Below are 19926 nucleotides of genomic sequence, written 5' to 3'. Positions count from 1 at the left end.
TAGTGAAATTACATTTGACAAGCGACATAAAAAGAATTCTCTTCTAGAATTCTTTTTAGTTGCAGCAACTCTAACAACATTTGTTTATTTTCAATGACATTTAAGAATCACCGTATACAAGCTTTCACTCATGGAAGAAGAAGAAGAAGAAGAAGAATAAGTGATTTTTTAATCTTTTATTTTCTGCTAGTTGAAAATCATAAAAAAAAAAAAGAAAAAAAACAGATTATATGAATAAAGATTCTTGAAAAAATAAAATATGAAATGATCATCTCTCACAATAAAGATTAATTAATATAATGATATTTTTAAATATAAATATATTAATTGACTTTTATTTATATTTGAAACCAGCAAATACTGAGATGACCTATATAGAATAAGTTTATATCCATATTCCATTATGTAATTTAGATTATGTGTCACTTATTTTTTTAAATGATATAAATAGATCCATTAGAGTGAGTTGTTGGTTAGTTTAATTGTTAGAATATGTCAATGAAATATATATAGAGAGAGAGAATTAATGATTGTAATATTATTGAGAAGATTATGTGAAGATTTTTTTTTTTTGACAGAAATAACCCATCTTCCTATATTGTACCACCAAAAGGTGATACCTTACAAATACGTGAATTTTTTTCCTTCTTATTATTGAATGTCAATGTACCAATGTGAGTTACACAAGCCATCAAAATTTCAATTAACTCTTCAGGAGGAGCTTAGCTAGTAAATACATTAACATTATGTAATTATATTATATGCTTTTTGAAGATAAGAGGTAAACATTACAATGTTCTTATTTTCTTCTTTTATTTATTGACTCTTTCATTTTTGACAAATTATATTTGTTGATTGTAAAATAGGAAGAAGAGGTGAAATTTTATATTTAATTTTCTCTGTTTGCCATGAAATTAACTATTCTTTATTGTAGGGGGAAATTCAACATAATTACTCAAAGCTTTTTTTAATCAATATTTTTTTAGATAAGCTAAATATATTAATAAATAAAAAGGAAAGGAAACAAAACAAAATCTAGAAGGGAAAAACCAAACCTAGGTGAAAAGAAATAATAATCCAAATTTTTAAGAAAATGGATTAAAAAAAATCATGAAAATATGTCTAAATTAATTATTACTCTCTCCTTTTTTTTTTATAAGCATCTATAGAGTGTTTCACATATATTAAAAATATGGTATTTGTAACTAATATGTATATTTTGTATGTTATTATTACTAAATTATTTATTGTGTATAAATGTATTTAATATTAATTTTTTCACATTTCAGAAATAAATTAGTAGTAATAATAGGGATAGATTTAAAAAAATAACAAATGTATCTGATAAATTGCATAGGAACTTATATTTAGAGACAAATAAAATTTTTAACTGATGTTTATAATTAAGGACAAAGGGTGTAGTACTTTGTAGATATAAAGATGTAATATTTTTTGTAATAAAATAGAGCTAATTTCTTTTGTAATAATACTATTACTGCATTATATTTTATTTTGCTCTGTTTTCCAACAATTTTACCATTTTTATTATATCTCATTTCGTAGGGGATACTTTTCAACATAATAACTCAAAGCTTTAATTAATAAAAAAATATTCTAAAAAATTACAAGGAAACACTATCCCCACAAATCATTGTGTAGTATTATTATTACTACTTTAAAAAGAAAGAATTGATAAAAAATTGTTACTTTTCAAAATAGAAAAATAATTGATAAAAAATAATGTAAAATAAATAGTGTGGTAGTGACATGGATGGGGACCCACGGCAATGGTTATGGGGTGGTAGGGAGGTCCCATGATGTATAAACACATAATTCAATTTGCAAAGCATGAACCAAAAACATGATAGGGATAATTACTAGCAAAGTATTTCTATAAGAAAAGTGGGGTAGGATGGACTAATTTTGGTAGTCAAGTTAACAGTATTACTTCGTGATAAAAATAAAATAATCATTATTAATCAACAAAATTAAAAGTCAAATATCAAAATAAAATCATCATTAATATAAAAAGTCTTAAAATAATAAATTTACAAACATTAAATACTCTCAAAGAAAGCATTTACTTATTGTTAATGTCTAATAATAAATAAATAAAAATATAAATTATAAGAAATGTATATGACTTACTATAGATTTTAACTTTATATTGTTGACCTCTACTAAATAATTTAAAATATTTTAATATGCGGGATGGAGGCCAACACATAATAAACTTATAAAATTGATACATTTCTGCTAAAAAACAGCTTAAAATAATTATTATTAATTAGGTTAAATAATACATATGATCTCTTAATTTAATTTGAGTTAACGTTTTAGTCTTTTATTTTTTTTTATTTGGTCCTTTATTTTAATTTTAAGTGACAATTTAATCTTTTATGTTTTAAAATATCAACAATGTTATATTTTTTTTACAAAAATTCAAAAAACTCATCAAAGTTTTCAAACAAAACTCATAAAATTAATTATATTCTTTAATATAATACAAATTTTATCAAATTTGTAACTCAAATTTTCAAATAAACTCATATTTTCATTCTTTATTTGATATTGTTAGTGAAGAAAATATGAATTTATTTAAATATTTAAGTTATGAATTTGATGAAATTGCATTATATTGAGGATGATAATTAATTTTATGGGTTTTGTTTGAAATTTTTGATGAATTTTTTGCAAAAAATAAGGATAACATTGTTGACATTTTAAAATATAAAAGATCAAATTGTCACTTAAAATTAAAATAAATGACAAAATCAAAAAGAAAAAAATTAAAATATTAACTGAAATTAAGTTAAAGAACCACAAATGTTATTTAGCCTATTAATTACTTGAAGAACCTTTTCACCAAAGATATTAATAGGAACCATATGTGTATTGCTAGTGGTTTTCCTCGATTAACCGATAAATATTTGCTAATCGAGAGAGGCAACCATAAGTGATATTCTTAATGTGGCTAATCATATGGGTGCCTTGAAGGTCACTTAATATAATCATATATTTTGTACACTTAAATCACATACGTAACAGAGACGGATAGAAGTGAATAAAATAAATGATTAATTTGACTATATTAATAATTTGAATTACATTAAAAAAGTAAACTAATTAAATGATTGATAAAATAAATCAGTTAGTCAAACTTAATTCAAAAAACCACTTTAACCATTTTTTTTTTAAAAAATTAACCTCAATCCAGTTGTTTTTTCTTCAAAAAATTTTGAAATTTTGTTTTCTATAAAAAAATATTGAAAGTTTTTTTAAAAAGTAAATTAAATCTTTTTTTCTTGGAAAGTTTTTGAGAAAAAAAAAATCAAAAACATTTTTTTCATTTTGAATATGTTTTATCAGTAAATTTTTTACAACTATTTTTCTCGAAAAAATTTTGTCAAAAGAATTTCAAAATTCTTTTCCATAATTTTTTTTAAAAAATAATCGAAACTATTTATCTCGAAAACAATTTTTATCAAAAACTTGTTTTACATTTATTTTTCTCAGAAAAAAAAATCAAAATTTTTTGGTCGAAAGAATTTCAAAATTATTTTCCTGAGTAACTAGTTTGAAATTGATTTTAACTAAAATTTGTTCAAAATATTATTTATAAACCAATTTCAAACTAGTTAATAATTGAAGTTAACTTGATTTGAAATTAGTTTTCAAGAACTGAACCAAACTATTAATGTGACCTAATTTAGTTCAATTTTTGCACCATAAATACCCTCAAAGGCGGATGGTAAGCAGACAATCTTCAAATAAAAATAGTGGAAAGCGATTGGAGATTATTTTGTTAGGTTGGTTCAAGAGATCATAAGAAATCCTAACAAAATTAAAGATATTAATAACATTCTTACCACCTGATTTTTAGAGGTGAACTGGTATGAAATGTTAGAGATTTTAGACCCATAATCTTGTCCAATCTCTCTTTCTTTCTTATAAAGTCATTACCAAGATTTTGATTAGGGGTGGAAAAATAGGTTGAATTCACCAGGCCGATCTGTTTTGCCTGCTATTTTAGGCGGGTCGATTTGAAGGTTCGAACTTGTCTACCTAAGTTGATCAACCTCATTTAAAACACTAAAAAATTAAGACAATCACGAAACGTGGAGGGTTGACTCGTCGGACTAGATTAAAAAAGTGTTATTTTTATTTTATTTTTTCTGACTTTAGTTAGATTTTTTTACTAGCTCAACCAAACTAAAAGACTAAAATTGACTTGTTAATAAACCCAAGTCAAACTAAAAGAGTAAGATATATGGTTGTCATAGTGAATCTCATACCACTAAAGCTAATAAGGATATGAATTTACAATGATAAAAAAATTGAACCATGTAACCTTAGTTCGTCAATACATTATGAAATTCTCATGTTTATAATAGAGAGTTAAAATCTACCGTGATTGTAATATATTTCTTAAATTTTATAATTTTTTATTTATTAGTAGATTGTAACTATTAGTAGATTGTAATACATCTATTTGGGATTGTTTAATGTTAGTGAGTTTATTTTGAGATTTTTTTTTATGTTAGTGGTGATTTTTATTTTGACATTTGACTTTGTTGATTTATGATAGTTGCATCTATTATTTTTTTTAAATGTTAAAATATTTTATTGGCAGACCGATCCGCAAGTCCGTCAACCCGCCACAAGGCAAAGCGAAGTGGTACTTTTAACTCGATTATCTAAGTTGACTCGTTCATACCACTTTTTTGCAGGCTAATCACATAATTGACTGACCTATTTTGTCATTCCTAATTTTGACGCTAAAGCTTCGTCCAATTATGGCTATCTAGTTAGCCCTTGTCAAAGTAATTATATTCCTCGTCGGAAAAATAGGGACAATTGCCCAACAATTTCAGTATCACTGTGTGGTAGTGGTATTGCATTAATTCAACGCTTATGAAGATTCCATGGAATGCTTAGGTTTTATATATGAAAAAATTAAAAAATTGAAAGACTTGCTTAACCTATTAGGCTATTAGAGTTTCATTGTGATGCTGGTCCATACACCACATACACACTACCATGTATGTATGTATGTAAGGTGTAGTCACTATCATTCATTCTAGCCGTTACACAGTCCTTGAGAGAAAGAAAATACCAAAAAATCAAACACGTGTACGCTCTATTATATTTTCTTATTTTTCTTTTTTAGTTATATGTTCCTTTCGTTATTTCATATCTCAAAATTGATTTCAGAACTTTTATATATAAAACTTAGTTCAACCATAAAATATCAATTATTGGATTAGATATTATGTTTTAAATTTAAATAAAAACAAAAGCAAAATTAATTTTAGAGGTTTAGAATTAATTTTGATATTGTAAAATTCACTTGAATATAATTAAAGTCTGTTTTTTTATCAGAAAGTCCATTTAAAATAATAATTTTGATAATAAATAATTTTAGAGAATATTTTTTTGAAATATTTAAATAAACATCAAGTGATTTTTGTTTATTTCTCATAGTAAAAATCATATTTTTAATAAAATCAATCATAAAAAATATTTTTTTATAAACTACTAAGCATAATTTTTTTATAAAATAATTTTTATACTATTTTTAGATTTTTTTTAATAATCTATAACAAATAAATACAAACTTTAAATAATGATTATTACTTTTATTAAATAAAAGTGATTTTTTTACAAAAAAAAAAATGTAACAACTACCCTCTTAATTTGCTCCCAAGTAGCTTTACATTTTAAACATAACATTCACTTTTAAATTTATTCTTCAATTTACTTTTAAATTAACTATATTAAAATATATATTATTTTATATTTAATTTACTTTTTAAATTTAACTAAAAAAAATTCAAACTCAATTTTTTTATACAAATCGCACAATTTTATATAACTCTAAACAACAAAAAGCAAAAACTTTACTACTTTATATATATTACACACAACAACACAAACACCACATTTCTTCTCATTAAACAAACAAAAACAAGTAGCTGCAAAAACTTTTTGAAAGTGAAAAAAAAAAAAACACAAAGAAGAACAAACAATGTCTTCTTTACTTTGTTGTTCCACTGCAATGTGTGTAGCAATTTTTCTACTTCAGCTACGTTCCTTTGGAGTTTCACTTTCACACCCTTATAGAATCATTCATTTACCAGGTCAACCAAATGTTGAGTTTAATCACTTTTCAGGTTATGTCAATGTTGATGACAAAAACAACAAGGCTTTGTTTTTCTACTTTGTTGAAGCTCAACAGGATTCAGTTTCTAAACCTCTTGTTCTTTGGCTCAATGGAGGTGTTTTTTAGTGTTTTTTTTCTTTCTTTCTTAAACATTCATTTTCATCACTTATTGCATGTTTGGATTCACAGTGAGTTTGTCAGAATCATGATGTGACATGATGATTTTAGAAAATGCTACACTTTGAAGCTTCGATAAAATTATTGTGTCTCTGTGATTTTGTTAAACTCACTGTGATTACAAATGTGTACTTGGATATTAATTTGAAAATGTTTTGAAAACTTAAACTTTGTGTCATTTTGTTTTTTTTTTTGAAGGACCTGGTTGTTCTTCTATTGGTGTTGGTGCATTTTCAGAAAATGGACCTTTTAGGCCTAAGGGTGAGGGTTTGGTTAGGAATCAATTCAGCTGGAACACAGGTTTGTAAATTGTTTTTTGAATAAACAATCATTTTGGTCGTCAAATGTGTAAGGCGGTGTCATTTTAATCTCTGAAATGTGTCTTTTATTAGTCACCAAATGGGCAAATAGAAGACAGTTTCAAGGATCTAACTAATTAACAAAAACATATTCAAGGACTAAACTGACTAACAAAAGTCACATTTAACTATATTTTTATAATTTTGATACATTCAGGAACAATTGTGACAGTGCCTCGCTTAAAGACTAAAATGATTGTTTACTCTAATTTGGACTAATGGGGTAGTTTCAATTTTATCTTAATTATGAAATGCTCATCAACATTGTGTGTGTGTGTGTGTGAATTGTAGAGGCCAATATGTTGTATTTGGAATCACCAATTGGAGTAGGGTTTTCTTATTCAACTGATACTTCATCTTATGGTGGTGTAAATGACAAAATTACAGGCAAGTTTTCATCTTTAATCCTTCTATTTGATTTAAATAACTAGTTTTTCTCCCTTTAGAATGATTCTCAATTTTATTCTTTTGAATGGTCAAGCACCATTAGATGCAAGCATTTTGATGTTACTAAAGAATTTTTTTTTTCTTAATAATAATTATCACTATTTTATCTTTTGCTTTTACTAAATTATGTCATGTCTCTTTTGCCTAAAGTTTTGCATAACATAATGTTATTTCACTATTTGTTGTGGTTTTACTTTAAAGTTATGTATGAAATGTCCCTTAAAGTTTGCATTGGTTTTCTGAAACTGTTTTTTGTCTTTCTCTTTATAGCCAGGGATAATCTAATCTTCTTGCAAAACTGGTTTGTACAGTTTCCACAATACAGAAACAGAAGTTTGTTCATTGTTGGAGAGAGCTATGCTGGTAAAAAAAATCATTTATTATATCTTCTGATCACAGACACAACATCGACATATTGACACGGATACTAATTTGAAAAAGTGGAATAATTGAATGTACTGCATGTGTCAAGTCATGTTGGTGTCGGATACTGATATGTGTCAACACAAAAAATATCTTCAATTTGAAGTATCAGTGCTACATGCAGCTAATGATTGTGTTTTTGTAATTTATCATTAGGTCATTATGTTCCTCAACTGGCTGAGCTTATGCTCCAATTCAACAAAAAGGAGAAGCTGTTCAATTTAAAAGGCATTGCTGTGAGTTAAAGCACAAACTTCCAATTATTCTTCTCTTCTTATTTCTGCAAGACTTCACCTTTCTCTTTTTCTTGCTGCCAGCTTTTTTCTTTCTGGTTTCTCTAAAGAAATTGAAGAAGACTAAGAAAAAAAAGTTTCAGCCAAAAATATTCCTAAAATTTGCAATTTGACTAAAATTCGCAATTTAACCTATATATTCCTAAAGAAACGGAATACTGGTGAATTTGTCGAAATCACAGTGGTTCACTTGTTCTACTAAACTCACTGCAACTTCAAACATGTATTGTTTATGTTTGGTTCCACTTCTGGAGGAGTCAAAATTGAATCAAGATATGTATAATTGATTTTGACATGTTTGGTTTTACACGAGGACAATTGATTTTGCTTCTAGAATTGATTCTAACTTGACGCTAGGATTTGTAGCTTTTGACTCCAAACGTGGTTTTTACACTAAAATTTATTGTTCAACTCACTTTTACGTAAATATATATGTTAGGTACTCATTCATTTTATAACTTAACAATATCCAAACATAAATAAATCACTTTACATTCAACGCACTTTTAACTAAAATTGATTTTACAAATTCAATTTAGTCAAACTCAATTTTTGTTACCGCAAAGCCAAACCCACGCTAAGTATGTTAATGTTACTTTTGGATGAGACAAAATTGTTTCTAGAAGAATAGAATTGATTTTGACATGTTTGGATGTGCTTAATTATAATTTATTTTGCCTTTGATTTTAATTTGAAGCTAAAATTTGGAGTTTTTGCCTCTAGAATTGATTTTTAAACTCAAATTTATTGTTCAACATGCTTTTACACAAATAGAAATCACTTTTAGCCAAATCGATTTTTGTCACTGTTGAACCAAACACATACTAACTAGTTTCTTTTGTTGCAGCTTGGTAATCCAGTTCTAGAATTCTCAGCAGATTTTAATTCAAGAGCTGAGTTCTTCTGGTCACATGGATTAATCTCAGACTTAACATACAAAATGTTCACTTCTGTTTGTAACTATTCAAGATATGTGAGAGAATACTATAATGGTGCTGTTTCTCCCGTTTGTTCAAGTGTCATGAGCCAAGTTAGTACAGAAACAAGTAGATTTGTTGACAAGTATGATGTGACTCTTGATGTTTGTATATCTTCTGTGTTTTCACAAACCAAAATCCTCAATCCTAAGGTGAGTTTATGTTATCATCTAGCAGGTCCTTCCATTGAGTAAACATCTATTTTGGTTTCTAAACGTGAGACGCTATTACTATAGTCCTTCAATGTATTAAAATAACAAACACATTTTTAAGTGTCTATCTTCTTAGAACAACAACCCCAGTTCAAAAGAATAAAGATATGAAAAATCATAAACAATGAATGAACACAATATTTGATTGCAAAGTTCGGCCAATTGTACCCACGTCTCCACATTAGTAATTTTATAGATCAAATTGACTAACAGAAGAAACATTCGAGGACTAAAATAACTAATGAACGACACATTAAATGACTAACGAAAGACACTGAAGTATGTTTTTGTAATCTTGATGCATTCAAGGATTATTGTGACAATGCCTTACACGTTTAAGCACTAAAAGTATTCCAGTTTTCACAATCAAGTTTAAGTACTAAGATATGAAATGATGGTGTTATTTTTGTTGAATAGCAAGTGACTGAAACGATTGATGTATGCGTGGAAGATGAGACAGTCAATTATCTTAACAGGAAAGATGTTCAATCAGCATTACATGCACGGTTGGTTGGGGTACAAAGATGGACTCCTTGCAGCAAGTAATTATCTTCTCCAACCTTCATTTATGTATTGTATATTTTGCTTATAAGAACCATAGTTTTAAATTGTTGGTTGCATCAAGTTAAGCCAATGTGCCTGCAATTGCGGTTACGATCGGGTTTGGATACCTCCAAAATCTGTATGTTGTATGTTGTGGCTGCAATTGCGGTTGCAGACTTCAAATTAAAACTACGATGTGAAATGAAAGCTATTCAATTTAAACTTTATTGTTGTGTTTTGTCTCTCGAGTCAATAGTACAAAATGATAGAGAAATAAAAGGAGATGCAAACCATCGAATCTGGGCTGAATGGTTGAATTGGAGGAGAGCCTCAAATGTTTAATGTGATAAAAACATATTGCTCAAACGGAAAGGAAAATTTTATCATACAAATGTAAGACTGACAATGTTGTATGAGACAGAGTGCTGGAGGGTAAAAACTAACAAGAGGATAAAATAAACGTAGCAGATATGAGAACGTTATGTTGGGTGTGTCAAAAAACTAGACGAGGTAGGATTAGAAATGACAACATTAAAGATGTGTAACCTAACCCCTACCGTAGAAAAGATGGTGGAAACCCACTTAGCTGATTTGAGAATGTGGAGAGGAGATCTGTAGATTCTGCAGTAAGGAGAGTAGATCAGATGAAGGGTAATTAAATCATTAGAGACTATGTAAGAGAAACTATTAAGAAAGACCTAGAGATTAATTATTTAGATAGAGATGTGACATATGAGTCTATGACAGAATATTATGGCGTGGTTTGATCCATGTAACCGGTGCTACTTAGTTTGTTGGACTCGTGGTTGTTGTTGTGCATTGCCTTTCTTATCATGAAACATGCTTTTGCTATTTAGAGTGTATATATATATAAAAGAGAGAAACACCAACAATTTTGCTTTGTTGTCATTTCATACCTTGCTTTTCCTAACAGCTTTATCTTGAATATTTTGCTTTATGTCCATCAGTGTATTGGATTATGATTTGCATGACTTGGAGATTCCAACAATCACCGTAGTAGGAAAGCTAGTCAAGGCTGGAATTCCAGTATTGGTCTACAGGTATGTGCATACAATGAATCATGTCTTACTTAATATTACTTGAAACAAAGATCTTAAAGTTTATTTTAGCTTATCCCATAACATAATCACTTATATTTGGGGTTGGATACACTTGTTAAAATAACTTTTGACTGTTTATGACCTCAGAATAGTTTGGGAATAACTACTTGATTAAGCTCTTTAGATTAATTTCGCGAATAAGGACTTATTTTAATGACTTATTGGAGTTTCTCTACTGACATAAACACTTGTGAAATTGTTTGGAAAAATTTACGGAAACAGTTGTTTATGGAAATAACTTATGGCATATCCATAAGTTGTTTACAGCTTATTTTGAAAACAACTTATACCTTGTATGAACAATTTCACTGTTTCTGTCTTTTGTCATCAAAATAATTTATGCATAAGTTCGAATATGATAACGCTTATGCTATAATCGCATAAGTTGTTTATCCAGCAGGACCCAAGTACTTAATCAAACTACGTTCTTAGTCAAAATGCAAAAATTTAACTTAGTAATTACCATAAATTAGAGCATGTTATTGTCTACATTGGCCTTCATTAACCATAATTAATTGAAAAATCTTTTTTTTCGCAGTGGTGATCAAGATTCAGTTATTCCGTTGACTGGAAGTAGAACTTTAGTACATCAATTGGCTAAAGAATTGAGAATGAATACCACTGTGCCATACAGGGTGTGGTTTCAGAAGCAGCAGGTAATAATAAACCTTTTTGAGTTTTTCCAAAACCACTAATACCAGCTGTTGTTGCAGTCAAAATTGTCAGTTGCAGAGATATCAAAATATTTTATATTGTGGTGGCAGACTGCAATTTAAAATCAAGATTAATATTATTAAATTGACATTTTTTAGAAAATTGAAGAAGGAGAAATTATTATTAATAACGATGGCACTAATTGCTATTTTACAACTATCCCCTACGGGATTTGAACTATGTCTCTTGTGGTTACAATGTCAAACTTTACTACTAAACTGATATCTCAGAGACAACAATACTATTAAATTGGCATATTGTATGTTGTGCTTAAGAAATATCTCACTCTTGTTTTTAGGTTGGTGGATGGACTCAAGTTTATGGTAACATACTATCATTTGCAACAGTCAGAGGAGCATCACATGAAGCACCATTTTCACAGCCTGAGAGATCACTTGTGCTGTTCAAGTCCTTCTTAGAAGGAAGACCTCTACCAGAAGAATTTTGATATTAGTGTTGTTTTGAGAGTCTTTGTAAAATTGTTTGTATTGTAGTTATAAACCCTTGTTTAGAGGTTGATTTGGATTTTGTTTTATTGTTAAATCAAATCTTGTCATTTTCACGTGTAGAAAATTTTGTAAAGTACTCAAACAAGAAGCAAGAAAAAAATGTGTATTTTCTTGTTACGGTACATTTTTCGTTGTGCGGTATTACTGTAGATCATGAATCTCTACTATATTGATATTCAGGAGCTACCAATCATTTGCAGCACAACTAAGATTTAATAAAGAAATGAAATTAACAAAACAAAAATATGGGCGATATGCACCTAACTCTTGTTCTTGAATTGATTGTGTTAATTTGTAATTGAGTAGATTAAGCATCTATTATATCATGGTGTATGTACTGATTGTTTATCTGTGTGGCCTCAATGATAGAGCATGCATTATGTCACCCTCTTTTTGGTACACAATACACTTATTTTCTTGATATACACTTCAACACACTTTATAATTTAACACTCTAAACATTGACATGCATCCCTTAGAAAAGGCACATCAAACCTAGTTGACGTATGCAAAAAAAATTAAGACATTGGTATGCATTCCTTAGATCATTCATAGGTGGCTTGCAACATCATCCTATTTACATGACAGACTATTTATCAATGGAAAATGTTATTGTGTACGAGACGGAGACGAAAACATACAATAGTCATTCTTTGTTGCCGTTGAGTTTTCAACGATGCTATGTGATTTCCATCATATAATTGACTTTATACTGTTACCCGAGTTTTGATTGGTTAGAAACCTCATTGGCGTGTTCTAAACGGAAATTGCTTTGTGCCATGCAGCACTGCTCTTTATCAATATTTCAAACTGTATTTGATTTTTCAAAATGTTAATCAGTTTGATTCATCATTGAGAATAGTAATGTGTCACGTTAAACATTTCATTGTAACACACATATACTCAAATTATTATATTGCTTGATGTGGGGGAGAGATTTAGAATAAGACATACCTTGATAGGAGGTTGATGGCTTATATAGCCAAAAGAGTGGGGTATTAGACTTGGGTGAACCTTTTGTCCATAACGATTTCAAACTGCCCTTGACTTTTCAAAATGTTTATCATTTTGATTCATCATGGGGGATAGGATAGTGATGTTAAGAATCTGTAACACATATTATGGTACACATAGGTTCTACATGCAGTTGCTGACCAGATAAGGCACGTTCAATGCTGCTTGTTTAAGTTTCCATTAGTGCATGCATGAATCTGGTTCATCATGTGTGTTTCTGTCAAATTGATTATGGCATAGTCTTAAAAATGAATTTAGTAGAATTTCCAGCTCTAGATATATTTTTTAATTTATCTAGGTCAAATGAAACGGAAGGAGGTGTTGCACCTGCAAAACTGTACATGTGAACGGTTAAACTTAAAATGTTATTAAACCTATTCGTTGTAATTTGCAGTGGTGACACTTTTTTATAGGCGCTATATCTATTGCTTAGCCACATGATCTTCACACACATGCTTACATTTTAATAATTTTATAACAACTAAATGGAAATATTCAACTACAATTGTGGGTGGAATTGATATGTTGTAGAAGTATCTGAATCAACTATATTAAGCTACAATTAACCACAATATCAAAGTTCTCAGCATAACCAGCGGTTGATAAAGTCATTTTGAGCACAATATTCAGCTGGAGGAATTTGACAAAGTGGTTCATGCTCAAGAGAATATTAATGATCAACTCAAATAGACTTCACAAGAAAATTATAGATTCAAACACAAGAAAATAATGTTCACTGTACTTTTGTAGACAAATACAACAGCATTACTATGGTAAAAGGGGAACTATAAGACATGGCAACAGAGTTCTAGAAGCTATGATGAAATTGACATTCTTTTTTATGTTAGTTTGACATTCTTTTAAAGTTCCTTATGCTATTCTTGATTAGCAAAACTTTTAACCGGTTGTGTATATCTCTGAAACGCAATATACTCTTAAAAGTATTGCTCAAATCATCTGCCAAATATCTTAAGAGCTGATGTTGGCAGCCTTGAATTGCAATAATCCTAAAACTTCCATCATAAAACGTCAAAACAATTCACAATGCTAGTTTCCTATCTAACATTCAATTTGTATAAATATTCCAAATTCAATCTCCATAAAAGGAAATTATAATTGTTGGGGTTGCCAGACATTCAATATCACCAATCATTTGCATGTTAACACAAGCATAAACAGGTAACACAATGGCATTAAATAACAAACTAGAAGTATTAACTTTATAGCAATCATCGAAATTAAACAAAAATTGCAATCAAAATTACTCAATGCTGGATCAGCTGGGATACCCAAATACAAAGCATAGTACACCAGTAGAATTTCTTTCATCAATGTCTAAACAACTGAGAATAGAAAACATCAAACAGAAAATCTTTCCTACTTTTACTGGTCTCCAGGAATTGACTTAATGATGTCCGAATCACCTGAAAACAACAAATAACAAATAAAATTAGAAAACAGATAAGATAATAACAAACAGAAAACTAGTTACTAATCTATAAATAGTTAAGGTAAGCATCAAATACCAGGATCAATAATGCTGAGGCAGCACACTCTGTAATATTTTCCACAGGCAGTGCCCAAGTCAACATTGTCTGTGATAAAAAAAAAAAATTAATTGTCAATAAAAATGTTCAATACAAATATGTATGCAGAAACCTTAATAAAGGGTCAACCGATAAATCCAGAACTTTGAATTTGACAATTAACATCAATATTTAGAAGCTTAACGTGAAAACCAACATCACGTCACCCAAGTTTACAAAATTAAATTTTCCATTAGCAACACAGTCGAAGATACTTTTAATTCATTAACCAGATACTCTATACCACAATGTTTGATAGGAACATACATTCAATCATATGACTTAAGCATACTAATCTTTCAACATGACTAGAAAATTAATGCATAGACAAGTACATGTCACTTAAGGAATGTTTAAATTATCCATTTTAAAAATCAAAAAAGCCTATTCCATTCTTCCCAATACCAACAACCCCAATATAGTTAAAGCTCAGTCATATCACGAATCAATCAAGTTAATAAAATAAATAAAATCATAAACAATATAAAAAAGCATAGAGAAGGGGGTGACAAAAGCCTAGGATATTTTCTCACCTATCAGTCAACAGAATATCATTGAAAAAAACTACGAAAAAGAATGAAAATTATATAAAGAACTTACTCCCATTGTAATGATGAACTCCAACCTTTGCCAACATAGCATAGTATTCGATTTCAGACTTCCTCAAAGGAGGACAGTTGTTGGCAATGATAATCAATTTCCCTGCAAAATAAACATTCACAAAAAGTCAATTACAGAACCAAATCAATTCACAGCAAAATTTGTTGAAGCTCAAAAAGTAGCCTTTGCTAAAATCATGGAGGCATATTAGAATTTCATTAAACTGACTACAAATCAACTAAAATCTAGAGCAAACCATTCGAAAATCAAATCACAAAATTTCTAATCTAATCAAATTAAAATACGACTGTGCAACATATTATTAGCTTAAACAACATAAACAAAAAAAAAACAGATCCATATTCCAAAAACAAAATGTACAAAATTGTTACCTTTGGAGCTCCTCAAGGATTTGAGAACGGTTTTATAACCGAGGGTAAATTTGCCACTCTTCATAACAAGAGCGAGCCTGTTGTTAATGCTCTCATGAGTCTTCTTCTGTATAAATTACAAATACAAAAATTTAAAAAACAAAATCGCCAAAAGGAATTACATTCGAGTTGGAATAAAAAACCCTAAATCTGAAACCAAATAATAGAAAATCACAGAAAGCAATAATAAACGAATTGGAATTAAAAACCCTAAATCTGAAACCAAATAGTAACATATCAACAACGTTGAGAGTAGAGTAGAGAGAGAGAGATAGAGAGTTCGTACGGTCTTCTTAGCGGCAACCATTGTTGATGAGTTGAGTGCGCAAGCCCTCGGCGGCGAGTGATGTGAAATGAAGAACGATAGTTTTGAACACTGTCACTAGGGTTTTGTATTGCTTCTTCTAACTTAATAAGCTTCTTTTTGGGTGGGTTTTCGAAATGGGTCATCCTAATTGGGCTGGACTATTTTCATTTAATTATTCACGGCCCATAACCGTGGATTATTATATGATTTTCATTTTTTAAATATTTAACCCTTACTCCCAAAACTATATGTTCTATTCTACTACCCCTACAATTACCTTTTTTTTTCTTATAAAATCTCTACAATAAAAATCAATTTTCAATTTTATTCTTCTTTATAGATAAGTTTAATTGCAATTTTAGTCTCTATTTTTTCTAATTTAGAAATTAGTCTCTTTTATTTTAAATTCTAACAGTTTTGATATTGATTCTCAATCTTAAACTAGAAAATGAAACGTGACATAGTCTTAATAACATGACATATGATATGGTGATCTATAATGATTAACACTTATGAAATCACAATAAAACCCTCTAAAAACTTAATTTTCAATTTTATAAATTTTCACTTTTATAATTTAGTTAATAACATATGAATAATGAATGCATTTAAATTATTCTATATCATGAAATCGTATGTCACGTCATTTAAAATATATCATATTTTTATTTTTAAGTTCAAAATTCTAAATCTATATCATTTTTTTATTTTTATTATTATCGACTTTGAACATAGGAAGATCAACTTCGTGAACTGATGAAAATATAATGACGAAAACTACAATTAAATCTTATAAATAATAAAATTAATTTTTCACTCATTTTACCACACTAATTTCGATTTAAAACTTTCACAGATTTGACTCAAGATTTCATTAACATATTTGTGAACTAAAAAAGTTGGTATTTAAGTTTTCTAAAATATTCATTCATTATAGAAAACTTGATAAAGTTGAGATGGAAGTAAAAAATGAAAAAAAAAAAAAAAAAATAGATTTTAGAGATTGTGGGGTTGGAATATAATTGTTTGGTAGATGGTAATTTTTTTGCATTTAATAGATAAGTAATTATTTGTTTTCTTTAAATTAGAAAAATACTAGTACAAGAGTAAATAATAATAATAATAATAATAATAATAATAATAATAATAATAATAATAATAATAATAATAATAATAATAATAATAATAATAATAATAATAATAATAATAATATGATAATTACTCCACACATAACAAATATTAGTGTGGAAATCCGTGTAATGCAAGAGACATTAAGTACGATAATTAAACAATGTATTTTACTTTGAAGTCGATAAATAAGATATTTTTACGCAATTGTATGAATTTTATCATCCTTAAAAAATTACATGAATTTTATCATCTTAAAAAAATTACATTACCTGTGCATTCACATAGGTTTACTGATATTCTGACTGATTTATATAAAAGAAATATTGTTTTTTTTTCTATGTAACTTTAAAAATAATATCAACTTATAAAAATTCTTAATATGTTTGAAAAATTAGAAACAATGTAAAAGGCAAAGACTTGTCAAATGCGACTGCATAACTTTTTCTATTATCTGTTAAATATATCTAAAGTAAAGTAATTAAAGATTAAGCAACACTATAGAGATAAATTTTATTATAGGTTCAATCTTATCGACGTAAATTTTACTCGTGTATGTCTAATAGTTATTTTGTATTTTATATTAATAATAATTTGTCTCGTATACTATTGGTCAATGTTATAAGATTTTTTCATTTGTATGATAGTTATTTTAAAAAAATTATTGGTAAAAACTTGTCCTTCTATGTTATTAATCTCATCAATAAAAACTTGTCTCAAGTATGATAATTATTTTATAAATTTAAATTAATGAGAACTTGTACCATATATGATAGTTCAATCTTAAATTAATGTGATAACTTGTCATGTCTAAGATGATTATTTTAAAAAATTTATAAGTAAAAACTTGTCTCATGTATTACAGTTCAATGTAATAAGTGACAACTCGACTTATGTATAATAGTTATTTTAAAAAAATTATTTGTGAAAATTTGTTTCGTATATAATAGTTCAATCTATTCAATATTAACTTGGACAATATATAATAATTATTTTTAAATTTTTAATCAATGAAAACTTGTCTCCTCTATCGTAGTTTAATCTCATAAGTGATAATTTATCATGTGTGTATAATAGTTATTTTAAAAAATGTATCATTAAAAATTTTTCTCGTGTATTATTATAATATATTTTATCTAATAAATGACAACTTATCTCATTTATAATAATTATTTAAAATATTTTTTATGATTATTTATTTATAAAATATTCATTAGAAACAATATTAATAACTATCATTCATTCTCATAGAATTTATTCTCGTCACATAAACTTAAAGCTCAATTGAATACTTCGAAGCACATATACAGTATTAAATAATTAGCTTATATAAACACTATTTTAGATATACATTTTGTCACTTTGATTAAGTTTGATGCATATTCATCAACAAATGCAAACTTCAAAACGTTTACGGCATGAAACACGTTATCCACACAAAAATTTCTCCAACCATCTCCTATCTTAGTATAGAACAATTTATTTCATTACTTTGAATAATAAATACATAGACAAGTATAAATTAAAGACGTAAATTGATGTTATAGCATTTTTAACCACAACATTTTTTGATATATAACATTTACTAAAATAATATATTACTTTTACTATTTTCTATTGGAGTGGTAGTATATACACAATTTCTTATTTAATTAAAAAATAAAAAAAATTACATGAGTTTTCGATGATGTTGTAGAACAGTTGAAATGTCTTATTTTATTTTTTTGAAAAATATAAAGAAAATAGATTTGAAAATGCAACTAATTCTACTAAAGAAATTTTGTATATTTATTAAATAAAATATTAATAATTTACTTATTAATTTTTTAAAAAGTCATATCTAATAGTTTCGCTTTAGGTCTCATAATGTGTTGGGCCGACCCTGTATAAATGTCAATAAACTACCTTATAATATAAGAAACATATAACTACCTTATAAAAATATAACTACCAGAAATTCAACATTTTAAAAGAATGTTTTTTTTTCATAAAAAAAGGAGTGGTTATTTTATTTTTGAAGAAAAAAAGTTTTTAGAAGTTAAGAATTGAGAAAATGAAATGGCTTTTAAAAGTTAGGATTCGAAAACTTATTTATTTTTTAAAAAACTACATGGGTCATATTGGTAAAAAAAATAGGCTATACCAAATATTTATCATTGATAAATATTAAAAAGTATGGGATAAATATTTATAACTATTGTATAAAAAATACATAACAAATATTTTTCAATTAAATAAATTTAAAAAATTGTAGAAGAAATATTTGTCACTGATACATAAAAAAATAAATGAGGAGTATTAAAATAACACAAAATAAATTTTTATAAGTGATGCATAAAAACATGTTGGACAAGTATTTATTAATTATAAATATAAAAAAATCATGGGACAAATATTTACTACTGATATATAAAAAAATACAAAATAAATATTAAAAAATGCGATAATAAATATTTATAAATGATACATAAAAAATACGAGACAAATATTTGTAAGTGATATACATAAAAAAATCACGGGACAGATATTTTCTATTGGTACATAAAAATTACAAGACAAATATTTAGAATTGATAAATATTAAAAAAAAAATAAGATAAATATTTTCGTTGTCACGTACAAAAACGTAAGAAAAATATTTTTCATTAATAAATATAAAAATACAGAATAAATATTTGTATTTAATAAATAAAATGAGATTCTTTTATTTAAAATTTAAATGAAACACTTTTAAAATACAACCTGTGCTTTCGCACTGGTCTCTTGCTAGTTCTTAAAATGAAAAACAAATTAATATATTTTTTCTTTCCATTTTGTATATTGATTCTTTCCCTTTTCTATTTGATTTTGATGAAAAATATTTCAGGTAAAATTAAGAAATTACAAAAATGAGAAAAAATGTGTTTAACATATTTTTCGTTTT

At 27.3% G+C, this 19926-nt stretch overlaps 2 protein-coding genes across 3 annotated transcripts; one reads left to right on the top strand and one right to left on the bottom strand.

Moving 5' to 3' along the window:
• The first annotated feature begins 5930 nt into the window (after positions 1–5930).
• Positions 5931–12062, top strand: LOC101511515 (serine carboxypeptidase-like 45). 2 transcript variants are annotated; one of them, XM_073366143.1, is made up of 10 exons: positions 5931–6278; positions 6539–6640; positions 6991–7090; positions 7421–7509; positions 7726–7805; positions 8710–8991; positions 9469–9593; positions 10563–10655; positions 11254–11371; positions 11728–12062. In XM_073366143.1, exons 1-10 carry the CDS (start codon positions 6029–6031, stop codon positions 11875–11877), a joined length of 1389 nt encoding a protein of 462 aa, XP_073222244.1. In that variant the 5' UTR covers positions 5931–6028; the 3' UTR covers positions 11878–12062. The 2 variants fall into 2 exon arrangements, with proteins under 2 accessions (XP_073222244.1, XP_004492026.1); XM_004491969.4 differs by having other exon boundaries at positions 5932–6278; positions 6991–7086; positions 7417–7509.
• A 2064-nt stretch (positions 12063–14126) lies between these two features.
• LOC101511841 (large ribosomal subunit protein eL30) lies at positions 14127–16005 on the bottom strand. Its single transcript, XM_004491970.4, has 5 exons — positions 15856–16005; positions 15531–15636; positions 15139–15240; positions 14479–14547; positions 14127–14376 (listed from the first exon to the last, which is right to left on the bottom strand). The coding sequence occupies exons 1-5, from the start codon at positions 15874–15876 to the stop codon at positions 14336–14338; spliced, it is 339 nt and encodes a 112-aa protein (XP_004492027.1). The 5' UTR covers positions 15877–16005; the 3' UTR covers positions 14127–14335.
• Between the last annotated feature and the right edge of the window lie 3921 nt (positions 16006–19926).

The sequence above is a fragment of the Cicer arietinum genome, chromosome 3 (genome assembly GCF_000331145.2).
Source record: "Cicer arietinum cultivar CDC Frontier isolate Library 1 chromosome 3, Cicar.CDCFrontier_v2.0, whole genome shotgun sequence".
Lineage (NCBI taxonomy): Eukaryota > Viridiplantae > Streptophyta > Magnoliopsida > Fabales > Fabaceae > Cicer > Cicer arietinum.
The sequence above is the reverse complement of the archived record's forward strand: the minus strand, read 5'-3'. Positions and strand labels throughout refer to the sequence as shown.

What these genes read in the sequence shown, in the direction of transcription:
- LOC101511515 (XM_073366143.1), top strand. Translation starts at nt 6,029, where the DNA reads ATGTCTTCTTTACTTTGTTGTTCCACTGCAATGTGTGTAGCAATTTTT. An exon ending in TCAATTCAGCTGGAACACAG is followed by an intron (nt 6,641 to 6,990) that starts GTTTGTAAATTG and finishes TGTGAATTGTAG; the next exon opens with AGGCCAATATGTTGTATTTG. An exon ending in CCAAAATCCTCAATCCTAAG is followed by an intron (nt 8,992 to 9,468) that starts GTGAGTTTATGT and finishes TTTGTTGAATAG; the next exon opens with CAAGTGACTGAAACGATTGA.
- LOC101511841 (XM_004491970.4), bottom strand. Translation starts at nt 15,876, where the DNA reads ATGGTTGCCGCTAAGAAGACC. An exon ending in AGTTCATCATTACAATGGGA is followed by an intron (nt 14,548 to 15,138) that starts GTAAGTTCTTTA and finishes TTTTTATCACAG; the next exon opens with ACAATGTTGACTTGGGCACT. An exon ending in CCTCAGCATTATTGATCCTG is followed by an intron (nt 14,377 to 14,478) that starts GTATTTGATGCT and finishes TGTTGTTTTCAG; the next exon opens with GTGATTCGGACATCATTAAG.